The sequence below is a fragment of the Mauremys mutica genome, chromosome 15 (genome assembly GCF_020497125.1).
Source record: "Mauremys mutica isolate MM-2020 ecotype Southern chromosome 15, ASM2049712v1, whole genome shotgun sequence".
Classification (NCBI taxonomy): Eukaryota; Metazoa; Chordata; order Testudines; family Geoemydidae; genus Mauremys; species Mauremys mutica.
In genome coordinates this window covers 19,479,611-19,499,275 of record NC_059086.1, presented here as the reverse complement: position 1 = coordinate 19,499,275, position 19,665 = coordinate 19,479,611, and the positions used below count along the sequence as shown (strand labels likewise).

The following is a 19,665-nucleotide window of genomic DNA, read 5'->3' as shown; positions in this document are numbered from 1 at the left end:
GTGGGCACTGCAGGTCAGGATTGGGGGGCACTGGCAGAGTTGGGGCGGGAGGGTGGAGAGCCCAGGGCTGGGCTGGCAGGAGGCTGCGGGTCGGGATTGAGGGGCCCAGGGCTGGGAGAACCGTGCGCGGGGGGGGGAGGCTGCGGGTCGGGATTGAGGGGCACCGGCACCTGCGTAAAGGATGGGCTGGGTTTGCCGGTGTTTGAGGCGCCCCCTGCTGGGCATCACTGGAACGACGACTCCCCCACCGCCACCCCAACTCTATCTCCGCAGCCTGCGAATGCAACCGCCACTCGCACCGGTGCCGCTTTAACATGGAGCTGTACAAGCTGTCGGGGCGCAAGAGCGGGGGCGTCTGCCTGAACTGCCGGCACCACACGGCCGGGCGGCACTGCCACTACTGCCAGCCGGGTTTCAAACGTGACCTGGCTCGGCCCATCACCAGCCGCAGGGCCTGCAAGGGTGAGCAACACAGGGCACTGCTGCAGGGAAGCTCACAACTTTGGCATCCCCGTCTGGGCACTGCTGTGGGGAAGCTCGCAGCACCTCCCCACCCCTTGTGAGGCCTTCTGCTGGGATAGACATTAACCCTGCTTGTTTCCTTCCCAGCCTGCCAGTGCCACCCCACTGGAGCTGTCGGCACCATGTGCAACCAGACCACGGGGCAGTGCCAGTGCAAGATGGGTGTCAGCGGGCTCACCTGCAACCGCTGCGCCCAGGGCTTTCAGCAGAGCCGCACGGCCCACATCCCCTGCATCCGTAAGTCTGCCCCTTATACATACTGGCTGGGTATAATCCCCTAGACAGAGCTCATGTAGGCTGCTCAATATGGTAACCAGGCTGGGCCCATACATTCTGCTCAATATGGTAACCAGGAAAGGCCCATATATTCTGCTCAGTACGGTAGCCAAACTGGGCCCATATATTCTGCTCTATACAGTAACCAGGAAAGGCCCATGTATTCTGCTCAATATGGTAACCAGGAAGGGCCATTTATATTCTGTTCAATATGGTAACCAGTCAAGCCTTTTATACTCCCTTTAGTAGGGTGACCAGACTATCTTGATATTAGGGGCTTTGTCGTACATAGGCAACTGAAACTCACCCACCCCCCAAAAAGTGCCTCTATTTGTCACATTTGCTATCTGGTCACCCTCGTTAGGTGCAGTAAACAAATTGGGACCTGTATTCTGTTCACTAGAGTAACCAGGAGAGGCTGTATATTCTGTTCAATATGGTAATTAGACAGAGCCCATATATTCTGTTCAATATGGTAACTAAATTGGGCCCATATATTCCATTCAGTTTGGTAATTGGGTTGGGCCCATATATACTGCTCAATACGGTAGCCAGGCTGGGCCTATGTAGTCTATTGAATATGGTAACTGCAGAGCTTTCATTTTCTGTTGAATACTGTAAAGAGGTGGGGTCCCTATACTCTGTTCAATAAGATAACCACTTGTAACATATTAATCCACCAATCAGATCCTGCCCAGAAAGCCCCGCCTCCTGGGAGTTTTTCAGGGGAGGGGGATAAAATAGATGCTAATTCAGGAAGTGAGCTCATATCTCTGGATCTGACCTCTGGTTAGGGCACTTCAGGAAGTCCCGCCTGTAGGGGAGGAGCTCATTCGAGAAGTGACCTCATAGCTCTCCAGAGGTGTGGTATGTGGTGTAATGCACTCCAGGAAGGCCCACCTCTAACTGGGCCTGGGGGGGCGGGCATTGTTAATTCAGGAAGTGACATCATGGAACTGGCACTGTCGCCTGGCATGTGGCACTCCAGGATGTCCCACCTCCGGTGGTGGAAGGGGAGAGAGAGACATTGTCATTCAGAAAGTGACATCATAACTCTAGAAGTGAGTCATCCATCCAGGAAGTGCAAACACTAATTCAAGAAGTGACATCGTAGCTCATGACTTCAACCTGTCCTGGCAAATGGGCAAGGATCACGCGTGGAACATGCTTAGTGGCAGCCTGAGTGCATGAGTGAACCTTGCTCTCTACACGCATGAGATGATGAGGGGGTGGCAGGATCACGCTTATTGACTCCACACGTCTCTCTCTCTCTTTCTCCCTCCCTCCTTCCCTCCATCCCCCTCTCCCAGGCGTTCAAGAGGTGATGACCACCACGGCTGCCTACCCCCTGGAGTGGAACACAGGTGCCTGGGGCAGGATGAGCGGGATCAACAGTTGGGCGTCGTCCCCCCACTCCCATTTCCCAGCCTCAGGATGGAGCAGTCACCCCCACTGGTGCAAGACTCTGTAGGGAGGATGACTGCCTACTACTGCTGCCAGCTAGGGAAAGCCGCTCCTTTAGCGCAACTAACAGAGAGCCATGGCTTTGGGGGGAGGGTTCAAATCTTGCTGGTAAGACTCAGTGGAGGCCAAGCTGCAATGCTTGGCCGCCACTGTGGGTCATGGAGCCTGCAGGTTCATGGCATGAACCAGCCAAATATGCTGGCTCTGGTGGAGGGGAATTTGGGGGTGGGGGTGCCAAGGAAGATGGGCATTTAGCAGATGGGGATGGAAGTGAGGCAGGCAGGAGAGGTCGGAAGAAGGGAATGGGAGGAGGAGGACAATGGGAAGAGGAGGGGAATATTAGGAGGGGGGTATGGCTGAACACATTTGTTGGGGTACATATAAAGAAGACCCTCCCCCAACAGAGTTTCAAGGTTCCAGGGGCTGTAGGCAGGAAGTGATGTCATAGCTAGTGCCCCATGATATATGGCACTCCAGGAAGTAGAAAATATAATTCATAGACCTGGAACTGTGACACAGTGTAGGACAATCCAGGCAGGCCCGCCTCCAAAGTGGGGGAAATGCTTATTGAGGAAGTGACATCGTAGCTCTGGAGCTGTGCTGTAGGGTAAGACATTCCAGGGAATCCCTTCTAAAAGGTGGATGGTGAACACAAATTCAGGAAGTGACATCATAACCGCAGAATTATGTCCTCTACCTGGCACTCTAGGAAGTCCTGCCTCCAAGGAGGGAGGCATGCTAGTTCAGGAAGTGACATCATAGCTCCAGAACTGTGCTGTATTATGGCATTCCAAGAAGTATCGCCTTTGGAGGGGAGGGGGAAATGTTACTGCAGGAAATGACATCATAGCTCTGGAGTGGTGCTATAGGTTCCACCTCCAGCGGGGGTGACACATGTAATTTCAGGAAGTGATGTGATAGCTTAATAGCTGTACCATGGAGTTTCAGCCCTGCAGGAAATCCTGCCTCCAAGGAAGCAGGAATGCTAATTCAGGAAGTGACATCATAGTGCTGGAGCTGGAGGTCCCGCCTCCAGGCCTGGAGCAGCAGTTGGGGGGGGTCAAAGGCATGATTTGGGATGGATCCTGGTTTGTGAGAAGCAGGATGGGGTGAGGAGCCGGGGACGGGCTAACCCCACTGTACCCATGTGCCCCCATCTGTGCTCTCCCCCTAGGCACTGAATGCCAGACTCACTGCAGCCCCTCCCACGGCCGCGTCCACATGAACCTGCGAAAATACTGCAAGAAGGATTACGGTAACATTGACCTAACATCATTATCTATCTATCTATCTATCTATCTATCTATCTATCTATCTATCTATCTATCTATCTATCTATCTATCTATCTCCAGACAGTCCCTCTATCTATTCATCTGTCTATCCCATCCACCTATCTGTCTCTCTCTCCCCATACATGTCCATCCTGAAGCTGGGAAATGTTATATTAAAGAAAGAAAGAAAGAAAGAAAGAAAGAAAGAAAGAAAGAAAGAAAGATGTGCCATGAGGATAGATAGATAGATTGATAGATAGATAGACAGACAGACAGGGGGTGTCGAGATAGATAGATAGATAGATAGATAGATAGATAGATAGATAGATAGACAGGGGGTGTTGGGATAGATAGATAGATAGATAGATAGATAGATAGATAGGAGGTGTTGGGATAGATAGATAGATAGATAGATAGATAGATAGATAGACAGGGGGTGTTGGGATAGATAGATAGATAGATAGATAGATAGATAGATAGATAGATAGATAGGAGGTGTCGGGATAGATAGATAGATAGATAGATAGATAGATAGATAGATAGATAGATAGATAGATAGATGGGGGTGGATGTGGATGGATAGATAGATAGATAGATAGATAGATGGGGGGTGGATGTGGATAGATAGATAGATAGATAGATAGATAGATAGATAGATAGATAGATAGATAGATAGGAGGTGTCGGGATAGATAGATAGATAGATAGATAGGTAGATAGATAGATAGGTAGATAGATAGATAGATAGCTGTGTCCCGAGATGGATGGATATGATTTATTCCCCAGCAATGCTCTGTTCAGGATCTGGTCCCTGCCCCCTGCCCTCGCTGTGACAATTGGCCGGCAGAGAATTCTCCCGCACTGCGGGGTTGACCCTGAGCTGGAGGCCGGGCTCAAGGCACAAAGGGCATTAGGAGTCTACGTGGTTTTTCGCCCAGGGATTAGGAAGGGATTATCCAGATGAGCCGCCCACTGCCCCTGGCCCCGGCTCCTGTGAGCAGCCAAAGAGCAACGGATCACACACACTCTGCACAAAGGATAGTGAGAGCCCAGCCTGCCCCACTCTGCCTCCACCCCCCACCTGTGTGTCCATCCCCCCGCAACCACCTGTGTCCATCCCCCCTCCTCCACCACCCTTCCTCACTTGCTCTCTCAGGATCAGGCCCTGAGTGCCAGAGCCAAAACACCTTGGCAAGTCTGGGTGGCCGGCCCACTGGGCATGGCCAGGCACCATTCGTGGGAGAGTGGGGCTTTCTTTGGGGTGCTTAGAATTGCTGGGCATAGCAGGGTCTGATTGCTGTTCCTGGGTAGGAGTTGGGGCCACTTGAGGGTTTTATGGCATATATCACTGGGTATTAATCAGCATCAATTGGTATCTGTGGACATCACTGGGTGTTATTGGGTATCAGTAGCTATCACCGGCTAGCACTTCATATTGTTTGGGTATCAATGAGTATTGTTGGGTATCACTGAGTATCATGGTATTGTTGGGTTTCACTGGGTATCGATCGATATCACTGGGTATTGTTGGTTTCAGTGCGTATTGCTTGGTATCACTGGATATCACTGGATATTGGGGTTCAATGGCTATTGTAGGGTATCACTGAATATCACTGGATATTGGGGTTCAGTGGCTCTTGTTGGATATCACTGGGTATTGTTGGTTTCAGTGCGTATTGCTGGGTATCACTGGATATTGGGGTTCAATGGCTATTGTAGGGTATCACTAGATATCACTGGATATTGGGGTTTAGTGGCTATTGTTGGGTGTCAGTGGATATTGTTGTTATCAGTGGGTATTGCTGGGTATCACTGGATACTGTTGGGTTTCAGTGGGTATTGCTGGCAGAGTTGGATATTGGTGGGTATCACTGGATATTGGTAGGCACTCTTCGGTATCACGTATTGATGGGCATTGGTGAGCACTGGGCATGATGGGCACTACTGCGGATTGGTGGGTAAGTTTTACTGGGTACTGGAGTGCACTGTTGGTCATCGATGAGTAACGCTGGGTATTGGTGAGTATCATTGGGTATTGGTAGGCACTGTTGGGCATCATTTGGGATCACTGAGTTTTGCTGGGTATCGCTAAGTATTGGTGAGCATCAGTGGGTATTGATGGGCATTGGCATTATTTGGTAATGTTGGGTGTTGATACATTTAATTGAATATGGGTGAGTGTTGGTATCATTGGGGAATGTTTGACGTCAGTGGATAATGTTGCATATTGGGTCTCATTGGATATTGGTGGGCACTGTTGGGCATCATTGGGTTTTGGTGGATATTGGTATCAGCATCATTGGCTAATCATAGAATATCAGGGTTGGAAGGGACCTCAGGAGGTCATCTAGTCCAACCCCCTGCTCAAAGCAGGACCAATCCCCAACTAAATCATCCCAGCCAGGGCTTTGTCATGCCTGACCTTAAAAACCGATAAGGAAGGAGATTCCCTAGGTAACCCGTTCCAGTGCTTCACCACCCTCCTAGTGAAAAAGTTTTTCCTAATATCCAACCTAAACCTCCCCCACTGCAACTTGAGACCATTATTCCATGTTCTGTCATCTGCTACTACTGAGAACAGTCTAGATCCATCCTCTTTGGAACCCCCTTTCAGGTAGTTCTCTTCTGCAGACTAAACAATCCCAGTTCCCTCAGCCTCTCCTCATAAGTCATGTGCTCCAGCCCCCTAATAATTTTTGTTGCCCTCCGCTGGACTCTTTCCAATTTTTCCACATCCTTCTTGTAGTGTGGGGTCCAAAACTGGACACAGTACTCCAGATGAGGCCTCACCAGTGCTGAATAGAGGGGAATGATCACATCCCTCGATCTGCTGGCAATGCCCCTACTTATACAGCCTAAAATGCCATTAGCCTTCTTGGCAACAAGGGCACACTGTTGATTCCTATCCAGCTTTTCATCCACTGTAACCCCTAGGTCCTTTTCTGCAGAACTGCTGCCTAGCCATTCGGTCTCTAGTCTGTAGCAGTGCAATGCTCATGTTGGGTATCATTGAGTATCATTCGGTATTGTTGAGTATCATTGGGTATTGATATAATTATCTATTGAGTATCATTGGGTATTGGTATGGTCTAATGCTGAATATCACTGAGTATAGTTGGGTGTAGGTATCATTGGCTAATGCTGAATATTGCTGAGTATCGCTGAGTATTATTGGGGATTGGCTGAGTATTGTTGAATAACATTGAGTAATGCTGGGTGTTAGTATCAATGGCTAGTGTCGATTACCATTGAGTATCATTGGGGAAAGGTGAGGTTTGGTATCACTAGATACTGTTGAGTATTATTGTGTATTGTTGGGTATTGCTATAATTGACTAATGTTGAGCATCGTTGAGTATCATTGGGGAATGGTGAGGACTAATGAGTATTGTTGAATATCATTGGGTATTGGTATCATTGACTAATGGGTATTGTTGAATATCATTGGGTATTGTTGGGTATTGGTATCATTGACTAATGGGTATTGTTGAATATCATTGGGTATTGTTGGGTATTGGTATCATTGACTAATGGGTATTGTTGAATATCATTGGGTATCGGTATCATTGGCTAATGTTGAGCATCGTTGTGTATCATTGGCTGATGAGCATTACTGGCTATCATTGGGGACTGGCATCACTGGCTAATGTTGGGAATAGGAGAGTATCCTGCCCCTTCCTGACCTCTGACCTCCCCCTGCAGTGCTGCATGCCCAGCTGCTGGCCATGGTGGAGTCGGGCGAGTGGTGGCAGTTCACGACCTCAGTGCTGGCGGTCTATCGGCAGCGCCAGGTGCCCATCCGTCGGGGCGAACAACCACTCTGGGTGCCCCGGCAGGACCTGGCCTGCGGCTGCCTGCGCCTCCAGGTTGGCAAGGCCTACCTGGTGATCGGGAACGATGCGGAGTCGCCCGACCCGGCGCGCCTGGTGCTGGACAGGAACAGCCTGGCGCTGCCCTGGCGCGATGTCTGGGCCCACAAGCTCCGCCGCTTCCAGCAGCAGAACCGGCGGGGCAACTGCCGGAGCCCCTGAAACCCAAGGAGGCGGGATGGAAATGCCGGGAACCCCAAGGCCGGGGGAGGGGGCGCGCCAGGCACCCCAAGACCTGGGGCAGGGTCTGTAACACCTGGTGCTGCTCCTCCAGGGGCTGAGATCCCCCACTGATCCCTGAAACTGGGCCCATATCCCCTCCTCAATCCCCTAAACTCCCCCATATTCAGACCCTGCCCCCCATGCAGGGCCCAGTCCTACCTCCCCTCATCCAGCCCTACAGGGGAGCCCATCCCCACCCAGCTTCCTGCTGCCCCCTCACCCCACATTTTTATAATCAGGTTGGGGGGGAAGGGGAGGAAATACCAAAGACGACCTTTGACCACTGACCTACAGCCTGCTCTGCTCTTGCACTTGTACAAACGATGAATGGAATAAAACGAGAAATTATTTTACTCACTGGAGAGTCTGTTTATTGGGAGGGGAGCGGGGTCCTGGTTAAAGTGTGTGCGTGTGGGGGGGGGACAGGGAATGGGGCTTGCGGCCTCTCCCCTCTAGGGGGCGCCGGCTCCCATCCGGCCCCAGGACAGGGACTGGCTGGGGCGGGGGGGGGGGGGGGAATGGGGCCTTTGATGTGCAGGTTCCCAGCTGCCCCGTCCCCACTGGGGTGGGGGGCACATCCTGCCTGAACCCAGCCTTGTTGCCATTGACCAGAACCAATCGCTGGGCGCGGGTGTGAAATCGCCATCTGTGCCAGAGGGTCCTGTTACTGCGGGGGGGGGGGGGGGGGAGTGCACGTCCACCCCCACACAACCCCCCCCGCCACTTCACACCTTCCTGCCCCTTCACTCTGCCTGCCAGCCTCACTCTGCCCCTGGCTGCGTGGGGCCCTGCACCCGTCTGTTCCCCCAGGCCCCTCTCCCCAGAGCCCTGAGCTCCCCAGCTCTGAAGGGAACCCCCAGCACCCAAAGCCCCTCCCCCACGAACACCAGAGATACGCACTCACAGCCCCATCTGGCCGGCTGGCTGGGACTCTCTGGCCCACTGTGTCTGCTGCACACACCCGTCTCCAACCCTCTACCTGTCTGTCCCTCCATCCCCCTCACCCCGTCTATCCATCCCTCCATCCCCCCGCACCTCCCATCTACCCATCCCTCCATCCCCCCGCACCTCCCATCTATCCATCCATCCATCCATCCCCCCGCACCTCCCATCTACCCATCCCTCCATCCCCCTCACCCCGTCTATCCATCCATCCCCCTCACCCCGTCTATCCCTCCATCCCCCCGCACCTCCCATCTACCCATCCATCCATCCCCCCGCACCTCCCATCTACCCATCCCTCCATCCCCCTCACCCCGTCTATCCATCCACCCCCCCGCACCTCCCATCTTCCCATCCCTCCATCCCCCTCACCCCGTCTATCCATCCATCCCCCCGCACCTCCCATCTATCCATCCATCCATCCCCCCGCACCTCCCATCTACCCAACCCTCCATCCCCCTCACCCCGTCTATCCATCCACCCCCCCGCACCTCCCATCTACCCATCCCTCCATCCCCCTCACCCCGTCTATCCATCCATCCCCCCGCACCTCCCATCTATCCATCCATCCAGCCCCCCGCACCTCCCATCTACCCATCCCTCCATCCCCCTCACCCCGTCTATCCATCCACCCCCCCGCACCTCCCATCTATCCATCCATCCATCCCCCCGCACCTCCCATCCACCCATCCCTCCATCCCCCTCACCCAGTCTATCCATCCATCCCCCCGCACCTCCCATCTACCCATCCCTCCATCCCCCTCACCCCGTCTATCCATCCCTCCATCCCCCCGCACCTCCCATCTACCCATCCCTCCATCCCCCCGCACCTCCCATCTACCCAACCCTCCATTCCCCCAACCCCCTCTATCCATCCATCCCCCCGCACCTCCCATCTACCCATCCCTCCATCCCCCTCACCCCGTCTATCCATCCATCCCCCCGCACCTCCCATCTACCCATCCCTCCATCCCCCCCCCCCCGGCCATCCAACCACCCCCCCGCACCCCCCATCTACCCATCCCTCCATCCCCCTCACCCCGTCTATCCATCCATCCCCCCGCACCTCCCATCTACCCATCCCTCAATCCCCCTCACCCCGTCTATCCATCCATCTCCCCACACCTCCCATCTACCCATCCCTCCATCCCCCTCACCCCGTCTATCCATCCCTCCATCCCCCCGCACCTCCCATCTACCCATCCCTCCATCCCCCTCACCCCGTCTATCCATCCATCCCCCCCGCACCTCCCATCTACCCATCCCTCCATCCCCCTCACCCCGTCTATCCATCCATCCCCCCGCACCTCCCATCTACCCATCCCTCCATCCCCCCTCACCTCCCATCTACCCATCCCTCCATCCCCCGCACCTCCCATCTATCCATCCCTCCATCCCCCTCACCCCGTCTATCCATCCATCCCCCCGCACCTCCCATCTACCCATCCCTCCATCCCCCTCACCCCGTCTATCCATCCATCCCCCCGCACCTCCCATCTACCCATCCCTCCATCCCCCCGCACCTCCCATCTACCCATCCCTCCATCCCCCTCACCCCGTCTATCCATCCATCCCCCCGCACCTCCCATCTACCCATCCCTCCATCCCCCGCACCTCCCATCTACCCATCCCTCCATCCCCCTCACCCCGTCTATCCATCCCTCCCCCCGCACCTCCCATCTACCCATCCCTCCATCCCCCTCACCCCGTCTATCCATCCATCCCCCCCGCACCTCCCATCTACCCATCCCTCCATCCCCCTCACCCCGTCTATCCATCCATCCCCTCTCACCTCCACTCTACCGATCCCTCCATCCCCCTCACCCCGTCTATCCATCCATCCCCCCGCACCTCCCATCTACCCATCCCTCCATCCCCCTCACCCCATCTATCCATCCATCCCCCCGCACCTCCCATCTACCCAACCCTCCATCCCCCTCACCCCTGTCTATCCATCCATCCCCCCGCACCTCCCATCTACCCATCCCTCCATCCCCCTCACCCCGTCTATCCATCCATCCCCCCGCACCTCCCATCTACCCATCCCTCCATCCCCCTCACCCCGTCTATCCATCCATCCCCCCGCACCTCCCATCTCCCCAACCCTCCATCCCCCTCACCCCGTCTATCCATCCATCTCCCCACACCTCCCATCTACCCATCCCTCCATCCCCCTCACCCAGTCTATCCATCCATCCCCCCGCACCTCCCATCTACCCATCCCTCCATCCCCCTCACCCTGTCTATCCATCCATCCCCCGCACCTCCCATCTACCCATCCCCCTAATCCCGTCCATCCATCCATCCACCCGCCTCGCACCTCCCATCTACCCATCCCTCCATCCCCCTCACCCCTGTCTATCCATCCATCCCCCCGCACCTCCCATCTACCCATCCCTCCATCCCCCTCACCCCGTCTATCCATCCATCCTCCCGCACCTCCCATCTACCCGTCCCTCCATCCCCCTCACCCCTGTCTATCCATCCATCCCCCCGCACCTCCCATCTACCCATCCCTCCATCCCCCTCACCCCGTCTATCCATCCATCCCCCCGCACCTCCCATCTACCCATCCCTCCATCCCCCTCACCCCGTCTATCCATCCATCCCCCCGCACCTCCCATCTACCCATCCCTCCATCCCCCTCACCCCGTCTCTGATCCCGGATGGGGGAGGCAGGAGTCGGGGGGGAGGCTGAGTGGGATGCTCTGTGGGTACCTGGGGGGCGCCAGGGGGCTGGGGGAGGGGTGCTGCTGGCAAGGCCTGGCACAGACCCTCTGTATGGGGCACAGCGCCCCCAAGGGGCCTCAGAGCCAGCCCCCCCCCACTCCAGTCCCCTAAGCGGGGCCCATCGCCAGGCACAGCCTGCCCGCCCCACCTCCATTTCTAGAGCCGCGTCGCCCCCTAGTGGCCGGTTCCCCGCACGGCAGCAGCACACTGGTGCAGGGGTTATTTGCTAGTGACAGGCCGCGACTCTGCAGGCGATACGGGGTTAATCCAGGAGAGGGGGGTTCGGCCCCGTTCCGCAGAGAGGGAAACTGAGGCACCGATGCTGATGAACCCAAATGGCAGGAGCGTGACAGAGGCCAGGAAGGACTCCTGGGGTCTCTCCCTGGCTCTGGGAGGGGAGTGGGGTCTAATGGTTAGGGAGGGGGGGGGGCTGGGAGCCAGGACTCCTGGGTTCTCTCCCCAGCTTGGGGAGGTGGGTGAGGATCAGGAGACTGGAACTGGTGCCCCCTCCCCCTGCTATCTCAGCTCCACGCCCGAGGGTCTGTGCCGCAGCCCCTTATCTTTTGGGTGGTGACTTCCCAGGGCAATTCTGTGCTGTGCCTGACCCCCGGCCCCGCTCCATGTGGGAACCCACCTGCCAGCCCCTGGCACAAGGGGGCCCTGTGTGAACCTGGCCGGGCGCACAAGGAAAGTCCAAAGCAGACTGAGGCATCACACAGGGATTCCCAGGGCCACAAAACAGCAGCTGCAATGCGATGCTGAGAAACGCAAAGCAACGCCCATTGGGAAAACATAATCCCGACTATTCGTACAGAACGGTGGGGTCTGAGTTAGCCGGTTCCCCCCCCCCCCAAGAGAGAGCTCTTGGGGTCACTGGGGAGAGGTCTCTGAAAACATCCGCTCAATGTGCAGCGGCTGTCAAAAACCGAACAGCCTAGTGGGAATTGTTAGGCAAGGGAACGATCATAAGATAAAAATATCCTAATGCCGCTATATAAATCCCTGGTCCGCCCACCCCTTGAGTCCCGCGTGCAGATCCGGTCACCCCAGCTCACAAAAGGTATTCATTGGAATTGGAAAAGCTGCAGAGAAGGGCAACAAAATGATCGGGGGGCTGGAAAGGCTCCGTATGAGGCGAGATTAATAAAACTGGGACTTTTCAGCTGGGAAAAGAGACGACTAAGGGGGATATGATGGAGGTCTAATGAATCCTGACCGGTGTGGAGAAAGTAGGGTGACCAGATGTCCTGATTTTATAGGGACAGTCCCAATTTTAGGGTTTTTTTCTTATATAGGCTCCTATTACGCCCCACCCAATTTTTCACATTTGCTGTCTGGTCACCCTAGGAGAAAGTGAATCAGGAAGTGCTATCGACGCCTTCTCGTTACACAAGAACAAGGAGTCACCCAATGAAATGAAGAGGCAGCAGGTTTAAAACAAGCAGCAGGAAGTATTTCTTCACCCAGCGCCCCGTCAATCTGTGGAACTCACTGCCAGGGGAGGTTGTGAGGCCAAAAGTATAACTGGGTTCCAAAAAGAACGAGACACGTTTCTGGAGGACAGGTCCATCAGTGACTATTAGCCAAGATTAGATAGATAGATAGATAGATAGATAGATAGATAGATAGATAGATGGGGTGGATGGGGTTAGACAGATAGATGAGATGTCTAGGGATAGATAGATAGATAGATAGATGGGGTGGCTGGGGAGAGAGAGAGAGAGAGAGAGTGGCTGGGGATGGATAGATAGATAGAGAGAGAGGGTGGATGGGGATGGATAGATAGATATTTAAAAGTCCTTCCCATACTCCTACGCAGGCTTAGAAGGTTTAGGATTTTTATGGGTGAATGTCAGTAAACATCAATTTCACTGCGCACACCAGAAAAATATTTCCATTGATATTATAAAATCATGACTAGAGAAAGTAAATCAGGAAGTGCTATTTACTCCTTCTCGTAACACAAAAACTAGGGGGCACCCAATGAAATGAAGAGGCAGCAGGCTTCAAACAAACCACAGGACGTATTTCTTCACCCAGCGCACAGTCAAGCTGTGGAACTCACTGCCAGAGGATGTTGTGAAGGCCAAGACCATAACAGGGTTCAAAAAAAGAACTAGATAAGTTCATGGAGGACGGGTCCACCAATGGCTATTAGCCAGGACGGGCAGGGATGGTGTCCCTAGTCTCTGTTTGCCAGAAGCTGGGAACAGGCGACAGGGGATGGATGAGTGGATGATTCCCTCTGGGGCACCTGGCACTGGTCACTGTCGGCAGACAGGACACTGGGCTGGATGGACCTTTAGTCTGACCCGGTCTGGCCGCTCTTAACTTCCTGCATCTCCCCATCTGCTGTCATGTCACAGTTCTCATCTGACCTCTCCATGGCCTGGCACCACCCCCATCATTTTGCACATCTCTCAATAGTTCAATGGATAAAAATGCTCAAACCGCATCATTCTGTGCCACTCTGGCCCTTTCACTCACCACAAATCTCCTGTAGGTGCCTGGAGCCCCTGCCTGGCCCCTCCCAGCACCTCTCCAGCAGCGCAAGAGGGGAAATGCCGGACAGTAAACACTGCTGTGACCCGTGGGGATTGTTAAGCAAGAAGTGAAGCGCTGCCGAGCGCCGAGGGGCTGGAAATGCCCGGCTGGCCCGTGCCGCAGAAGAGCCCCGGCTGGGGGGGCACCCACCGATTTCCAGTCGGGTCGGTGCCGGGAGCGCGCAGGGAGCTCGCCCGGGACGGGACCAGCTGCAAAGTACCAGGACCCGGCCTCCTTCCCATCACCTGAGCCCTGGGGAGCGTCTCATGCTGCCCTGGGCTGGGGGCAGCCAGCAGGGGGCAGCGCTGCACACACACACACACACACACACACACACACACACACCAGCAGGGGGCAGCGCTGCACACACACACACACACACACACACACACACACCAGCAGGGGGCAGGACACACACACACACACACACACACCCAGCAGGGGGCAGCGCTGCACACACACACACACACACACACACTCACACACACACACACCAGCAGGGGGCAGGACACACACACACACACACACACACGCACCAGCAGGGGGCAGGACGGACACATGCGCGCGGGCTCCCCGGGGGGGCGGGAGGCACCAGCTGTTCTCCCCGGACCCCATTGTGGGGCAGCCCCCCCCCCCTCCCGCGGGATCCCCCCGCCCACGTCACTGCCCAGCGCGGGGCCCGGCTGGGGCTGCCCTGGGGGAGGGGGAGGAGGATCCCCCCACCAGTGACCCGGATTCACACAACGCCCCCATTGTGCGGGGGAACCCACGTGGGCCCTGTGGGGCGGGGCCGGGCCGTGGGAACGGGACACAGACGGAGCCTGGAAAGACCCCGGCCCGGAGGGTGACCTGGGTGAGGCGCAGCCCCCCAGGTGCCCCTCACTCCCCACCTGCAGCCCCCGCCCCCCCCAGCCCCGCCGGGGCCCCCCCCCGGTGCCCCTCCCTCCCGACCTGCCGCCCCTGCCCCCCCCCCAGCCCCCCCGGTGCCCCCCCCCGGTCCCCCTCCCTCCCCACCTGCAGCCCCCGCCCCCCCCAGCCCCTCCGGTGCCCCCCACCGGTGCCCCTCCCTCCCGACCTGCAGCCCCTGCGCCCACTCAGCCCCTCCGGTGCCCCCCACCGGTCCACCTCCCTCCCCACCTGCAGCCCCTGCCCCCCCCCCAGCCCCACCTGTGACCCCCCCCGGTGCCCCTCCCTCCCCACCTGCAGCCCCTGCCCCACCCCAGCCCTGCCGCTGCCCCTGACTTCAACTTTTCAAGTCCGGACTGTCCTGCCCCTCCCCCTCCCCCTCCCCCTCCCCCCTCCTGCCCTGCCCCAGAGGGTCCCTAGGGGGCGATTCCTGCCCAGGGTGGCGGTTGGGAATTGGGGGGCTGGAGGGGGAGGGGCTCAGAGGTGGGGATGGTGACACGGGGGGGGGGATTAATGCGGAGGGGGGACCCAATAACACAGGGCTGGTGCTGCCCGTTGCTGAGGGTCCCCCCGTGTCCCCCCCAGCTCCATGGCTGACCCCGGCCCGCGCTCGCTGCTGTACGAGGGGCTCATGCTTCCGGCCCTGGTGCACAGCGAGCAGAGCCTGCGATACGCCCAGTTCGGCTTCCAGGTGCGAGACAGCGACGTCTTCAGTGTCACCTACCCCAAATCGGGTGAGAGTCCCCCCCAACCCCCCTCTGCACTCTCATATCCTCCTTACCTGCCCTGCACCCCCTGAACCGCCTACATGCCCAATACCTCCCCTGTACCCCCATGTCCCCTGACAGTCCCTGAGCCCCACCCCATATCACCAGAGCCCCCCTCTGCCGGCCATACCTCCCCTGCACCCCCACACCTACCCCCAAATTGTGTGAGGTCCCCTCGGACCTTCCCCTGGAGACCCCCACTGCACTCCACACCTATCCCAGCGCAGATGAGACCCCCCAGTTCCTGGGATCCCCCATTCCTCCCCATCCCCGGTGCCCCCCATACTGCTTCCCCCATCTCTTCCCCCCCCCAGGCATCCACATACCTCCATCCCATCCCTAGCTCCTGCTACTAACCCCCCTGCACCCTGGCCCCTGGGATCCCCCTCACAGCCTCCCCCAGGATCCCTATTGCACCCCCCTGTGACGAAGTGGGACTGGTCGCACTGGGGGCTGGGGACACTTCCTAAGTATCTAGCAGCAAAAGGCCATGCAGGCAAATGCCTGACACTCTGTCTCCTAGCAACGGATGGCCGGGCCCCTCCCTGCAAAGGTGCGGGCTAGAGGTGTTGGAGACAAAGGGGTCAGGTGACCTCCTGGCCCGGGAAAGAGGCAGAGCAGAGAGGAGGGGCCGGAGGGGGGCTGGGAAGTTTGGAGTTGGCTGGAGAACAGAGGGGAGGCAGGGAGACCGGGCTCTGATCCCCGAGGGGGCTGGGAGGCCCCCAAGATGGACCTACTGGGGGGATCCGGTTATCTGGGCCTGCAAGACCTGTGTTGGACTGTGTTCCTGTCGTCTGAATAAACCTTCTGCTTTACTGGCTGGCTGAGAGTCCTGGTGAATCGGCAGGGAGCCCGGGGGTGCAGGGCCTGACTCCCCCACACTCCGTGACACCCCCGAACCCCAGCATCTGCACCCCTCAAACTCCACTTACATCCTCTGAACCCTGGCACAGCCTTTGAGCACCTGGCCATCTCACCTACCCCCTGGGTCTCCCCACCTCCCCTAACCCCTAACTCCCCCTCCAACCCTCTGACCCCCAGGATCCTAGCTTCCTACCCCATCGCCCTGCGCCCTGGGGGTCCCCTCCTTTGTACTCCATTCCTCCCCATGCTTCCCCCACTCCTGGCTCTAACCAACCCTACTACCACTCCCTGGGGCCCCCTCCCCCAATATCTACCCAGCCCTCCAGCTCCATCATTCTCCCCCCTCTCCCAGGCACCACCTGGATGCAGGAGCTGCTGACCCTCATTCACAGCGATGGGGACCCCCGGCTGGCGCAGTCGGTGCCTTCCTGGGAGCGGGTGCCCTGGCTGGAGCAGACCACGGCAGCCGGGTTCCTGGAGAACCGGCCCTGTCCTCGGCTCATCTCTTCCCACCTGCCCTGTGGCCTCTTCCCCACCTCCTTCCACGGCTCCAATGCCAAGGTGAGGGGCTGCAGGTCGGGAGTGAGGGGCACCAGCAGGGCTGGGGGGGAACAGGGCTGGGCTAGCAGGGGGCTGCGGGTCGGGAGTGAGGGGCACCGGCAGGGCTGGGGGGGAACAGGGCTGGGCTAGCAGGGGGCTGCGGGTCGGGAGTGAGGGGCACTGTCTCAGTCCCTGTCCCTCTCCCAGGTGATCTATACTGTGAGGAACCCCAAGGACGTCTGCGTCTCTCTCTATCATTACTCTAAAATGGCCTCGTTCCTGGAGTTCCAGGAGGATTTTGGGGAATTTGTGGAGCTCTTCAGTGCAGGCAAAGGTACCAGGCAGCGCGGTGCAGTGGTTAGAGCGGGGTGGGGGCTGGGAGCCAGGACTCCTGGGTTCTCCCCCTGGCTCCGGGAGGGGAGTGGGGGCTAGTGGTCAGAGCAGGGGGGCTGGGGAGCTGTGTGTGCCCAGGCTGTTATACCAAAGGGTTTTCAAACCCAGCCCCTGGGTCCCTCTGTTCGTTTCATACATAAATTGGCATTTTACCCTCGCTCCCTAACCCCACCTTACTTCCAGTGCTGTTCGGCTCCTGGTTCCAGCACGTGAGGGGCTGGCTGGGCCTTAGGGACCGGCTCAACTTCCTCCTCCTGACCTATGAGGAAATGCATCAGGTGAGAGACTAGCACCAGAGAGAGGCGGGGCCAGGGAAATACCCCTCCCCCCACCGCCCTGGGTCACACCCCTGGACTCATCCTCCTTGGTATCTAGCCTCCCCCCCCCCACCCCACTGGATCTGACCCCTGGGCCCAGCCACCCCAATATCCCACCCCCTCCCTGCCACCTGGGTCAGAGCCCCAGCCGGACCCATCTACCCCGGTATCCCGCCCTCTTCCTGCCCCCAGATCAGCCCCCCGGGCCCATCTACCCCGGTGTCCCGCCCCCTCCCTGCCCCCAGATCAGCCCCCCGGGCCCATCTACCCCGGTGTCCCGCCCCCTCCCTGCCCCCAGATCAGCCCCCCGGGCCCATCTACCCCGGTGTCCCGCCCCCTCCCTGCCCCCAGATCAGCCCCCCGGGCCCATCTACCCCGGTATCCCGCCTCCTCCCTGCCCCCCGATCAGCCCCCCGGGCCCATCTACCCTGGGATCCCGCCTCCTCCCTGCCCCCAGATCAGCCCCCCGGGCCCATCTACCCTGGTGTCCTGCCTCCTCCCTGCCCCCAGATCAGCCCCTGGGCCCATCTACCCCGGTGTCCCTGCGCGTCGGTGCGACCTGATCTGCCCCCCGGGCCCATCTACCCCGGGATCCCGCCTCCTCCCATCCCCCCCACAAATCAGCCCCCCGGGCCCATCTACCCCGGTGTCCCGCCCTGTGCCAGGACCTGCGGGGCCGCGTGGAGCGGATCTGCCGGTTCCTGGGCAAGCAGCTGGACGCGCGGGCGCTGGACGGGGTGGTGGCGAACGCCTCCTTCCAGGCCATGAAGCAGAACAAGATGTGCAACTACAGCCTGGTGCCGGAGAACATCATGGACCAGCGGGTCAGCCCCTTCCTGAGAAAAGGTGGGAGGGGGCAGTGCCCCTGCCGGGCAGCAGGGGGAGCTGTGTGTGTGTGTGGGGGGGGGGGCTCCCAGCTACCCCAGCCTGGCCTCTCCCAGCAGGGGGCGCTGTGGAGGACTCCCTGACCCCCTCCATTCTCTGCTTCCCGCAGGGGTCCCTGGCGACTGGAAGGGGCACTTCACGGTGGCGCAGAGCCAGGCGTTTGACCGGCTCTACCGGGAGCAAATGCAGGATGTGGGCGTCCGATTCCCCTGGGACGAGGCCTGAGGGGTCGCCGGCCCCCTCCACCGGACAGCTACAGTCTGTAGGGACCCCTAGATCCGTGTGTGTGGGCACTTGAATAGTCTGCAGAGCAGGGGCTAGAACCCAGGAGTCCTGGCTCCCCCCCCAACCCCCGCCCTGCGCTAACCACTAGACCCCACCCGCTCTCCCAGAGCCAGGGATAGAACCCAGAAGTCCTGGATTCTGTTCCTGGCCTCTGTCACTCTACAGCCGTTTGGACTCATCAGCATCTGTGCCTCAGTTTCCCTCTCTGTGGAATGGGGCCAAACCCCCCTTCCCGGGCCCTGGATTAATCCTGTAGCTGCGTGTCACTAACAACCCCAGCACGAAAGTGTGCGGCTGCTGTGTGGGGAACCAGCCACCAGGGGGCGAAGCCTCTCCAGAAATGCGGGGGGAAGCTTTTCCTGGCAATGGGCACTGAGGCCCCTTGGGGGCGCTGTGCCCCATACAGAGGGTCTGTGCCAGGCCTTGCCAGGGGCACCCCTCCCCCAGCCCCATAGCGCCCCCCCAGGTACCCAAAGAGCATCCCATTCAGCCTCCCCCTCCCCACCTTCCTCAGCCCCCAGCACCTGCCCACACCCCTCCCCCTCCTAGCTCTGTAAGGGGTTGGGGGATTAGCTGGGCTCGGGGTGACGAACCCAATGTCCCTCCATCTCCGGCAGGGGCTGCAGCCTGGAGTCCCCTTCCTCCATCCCTGTCCCCCGGATCAGCCCCCTGGCCCATCTACCCCGGTATCCCGCCTCCTGCCTCCCCCCGGATCAGCCCCCTGGCCCATCTACCCCGGTATCCCGCCTCCTGCCTCCCCCCAGATCAGCCCCCGGGCCCATCTACCCCGGCATCCCACCCCCTCCCTGTCCCCCGGATCAGCCCCCTGGCCCATCTACTCCAGTATCCCACCTCCTGCCTCCCCCCAG

The 19,665-nt window shown here is 58.4% G+C and overlaps 2 protein-coding genes across 2 annotated transcripts in view; both read left to right on the top strand.

Moving 5' to 3' along the window:
* The window catches only part of LOC123350087 (netrin-1-like), a 34,093-nt gene extending 26,178 nt beyond the window's left edge, over window positions 1-7,915 (top strand). The window contains exons 3-7 of the mRNA XM_044988454.1: window positions 274-462; window positions 610-759; window positions 2,109-2,162; window positions 3,437-3,517; window positions 7,235-7,915. Coding sequence (XP_044844389.1) covers window positions 274-462; window positions 610-759; window positions 2,109-2,162; window positions 3,437-3,517; window positions 7,235-7,563 — 803 coding nt within the window. The 3' untranslated portion in view covers window positions 7,564-7,915. The remainder of the gene's footprint in view (window positions 1-273; window positions 463-609; window positions 760-2,108; window positions 2,163-3,436; window positions 3,518-7,234) is intronic.
* A 6,632-nt stretch (window positions 7,916-14,547) lies between these two features.
* Window positions 14,548-19,527, top strand: LOC123350110 (sulfotransferase 2B1-like). The gene is made up of 7 exons (XM_044988494.1): window positions 14,548-14,692; window positions 15,331-15,479; window positions 16,729-16,937; window positions 17,124-17,250; window positions 17,493-17,587; window positions 18,292-18,472; window positions 18,621-19,527. Exons 2-7 carry the CDS (start codon window positions 15,335-15,337, stop codon window positions 18,734-18,736), a joined length of 873 nt encoding a protein of 290 aa, XP_044844429.1. The 5' UTR covers window positions 14,548-14,692; window positions 15,331-15,334; the 3' UTR covers window positions 18,737-19,527.
* Window positions 19,528-19,665: the final 138 nt, after the last annotated feature.

Coding starts and splice junctions, on each gene's coding strand:
- LOC123350110 (XM_044988494.1), top strand. CDS start 15,335: ATGGCTGACCCCGGCCCGCGCTCGCTGCTGTACGAGGGGCTCATGCTT. Junction 15,480..16,728: donor TGTCACCTACCCCAAATCGG/GTGAGAGTCCCC, acceptor CCCCTCTCCCAG/GCACCACCTGGATGCAGGAG. Junction 17,251..17,492: donor GCTCTTCAGTGCAGGCAAAG/GTACCAGGCAGC, acceptor CCTTACTTCCAG/TGCTGTTCGGCTCCTGGTTC.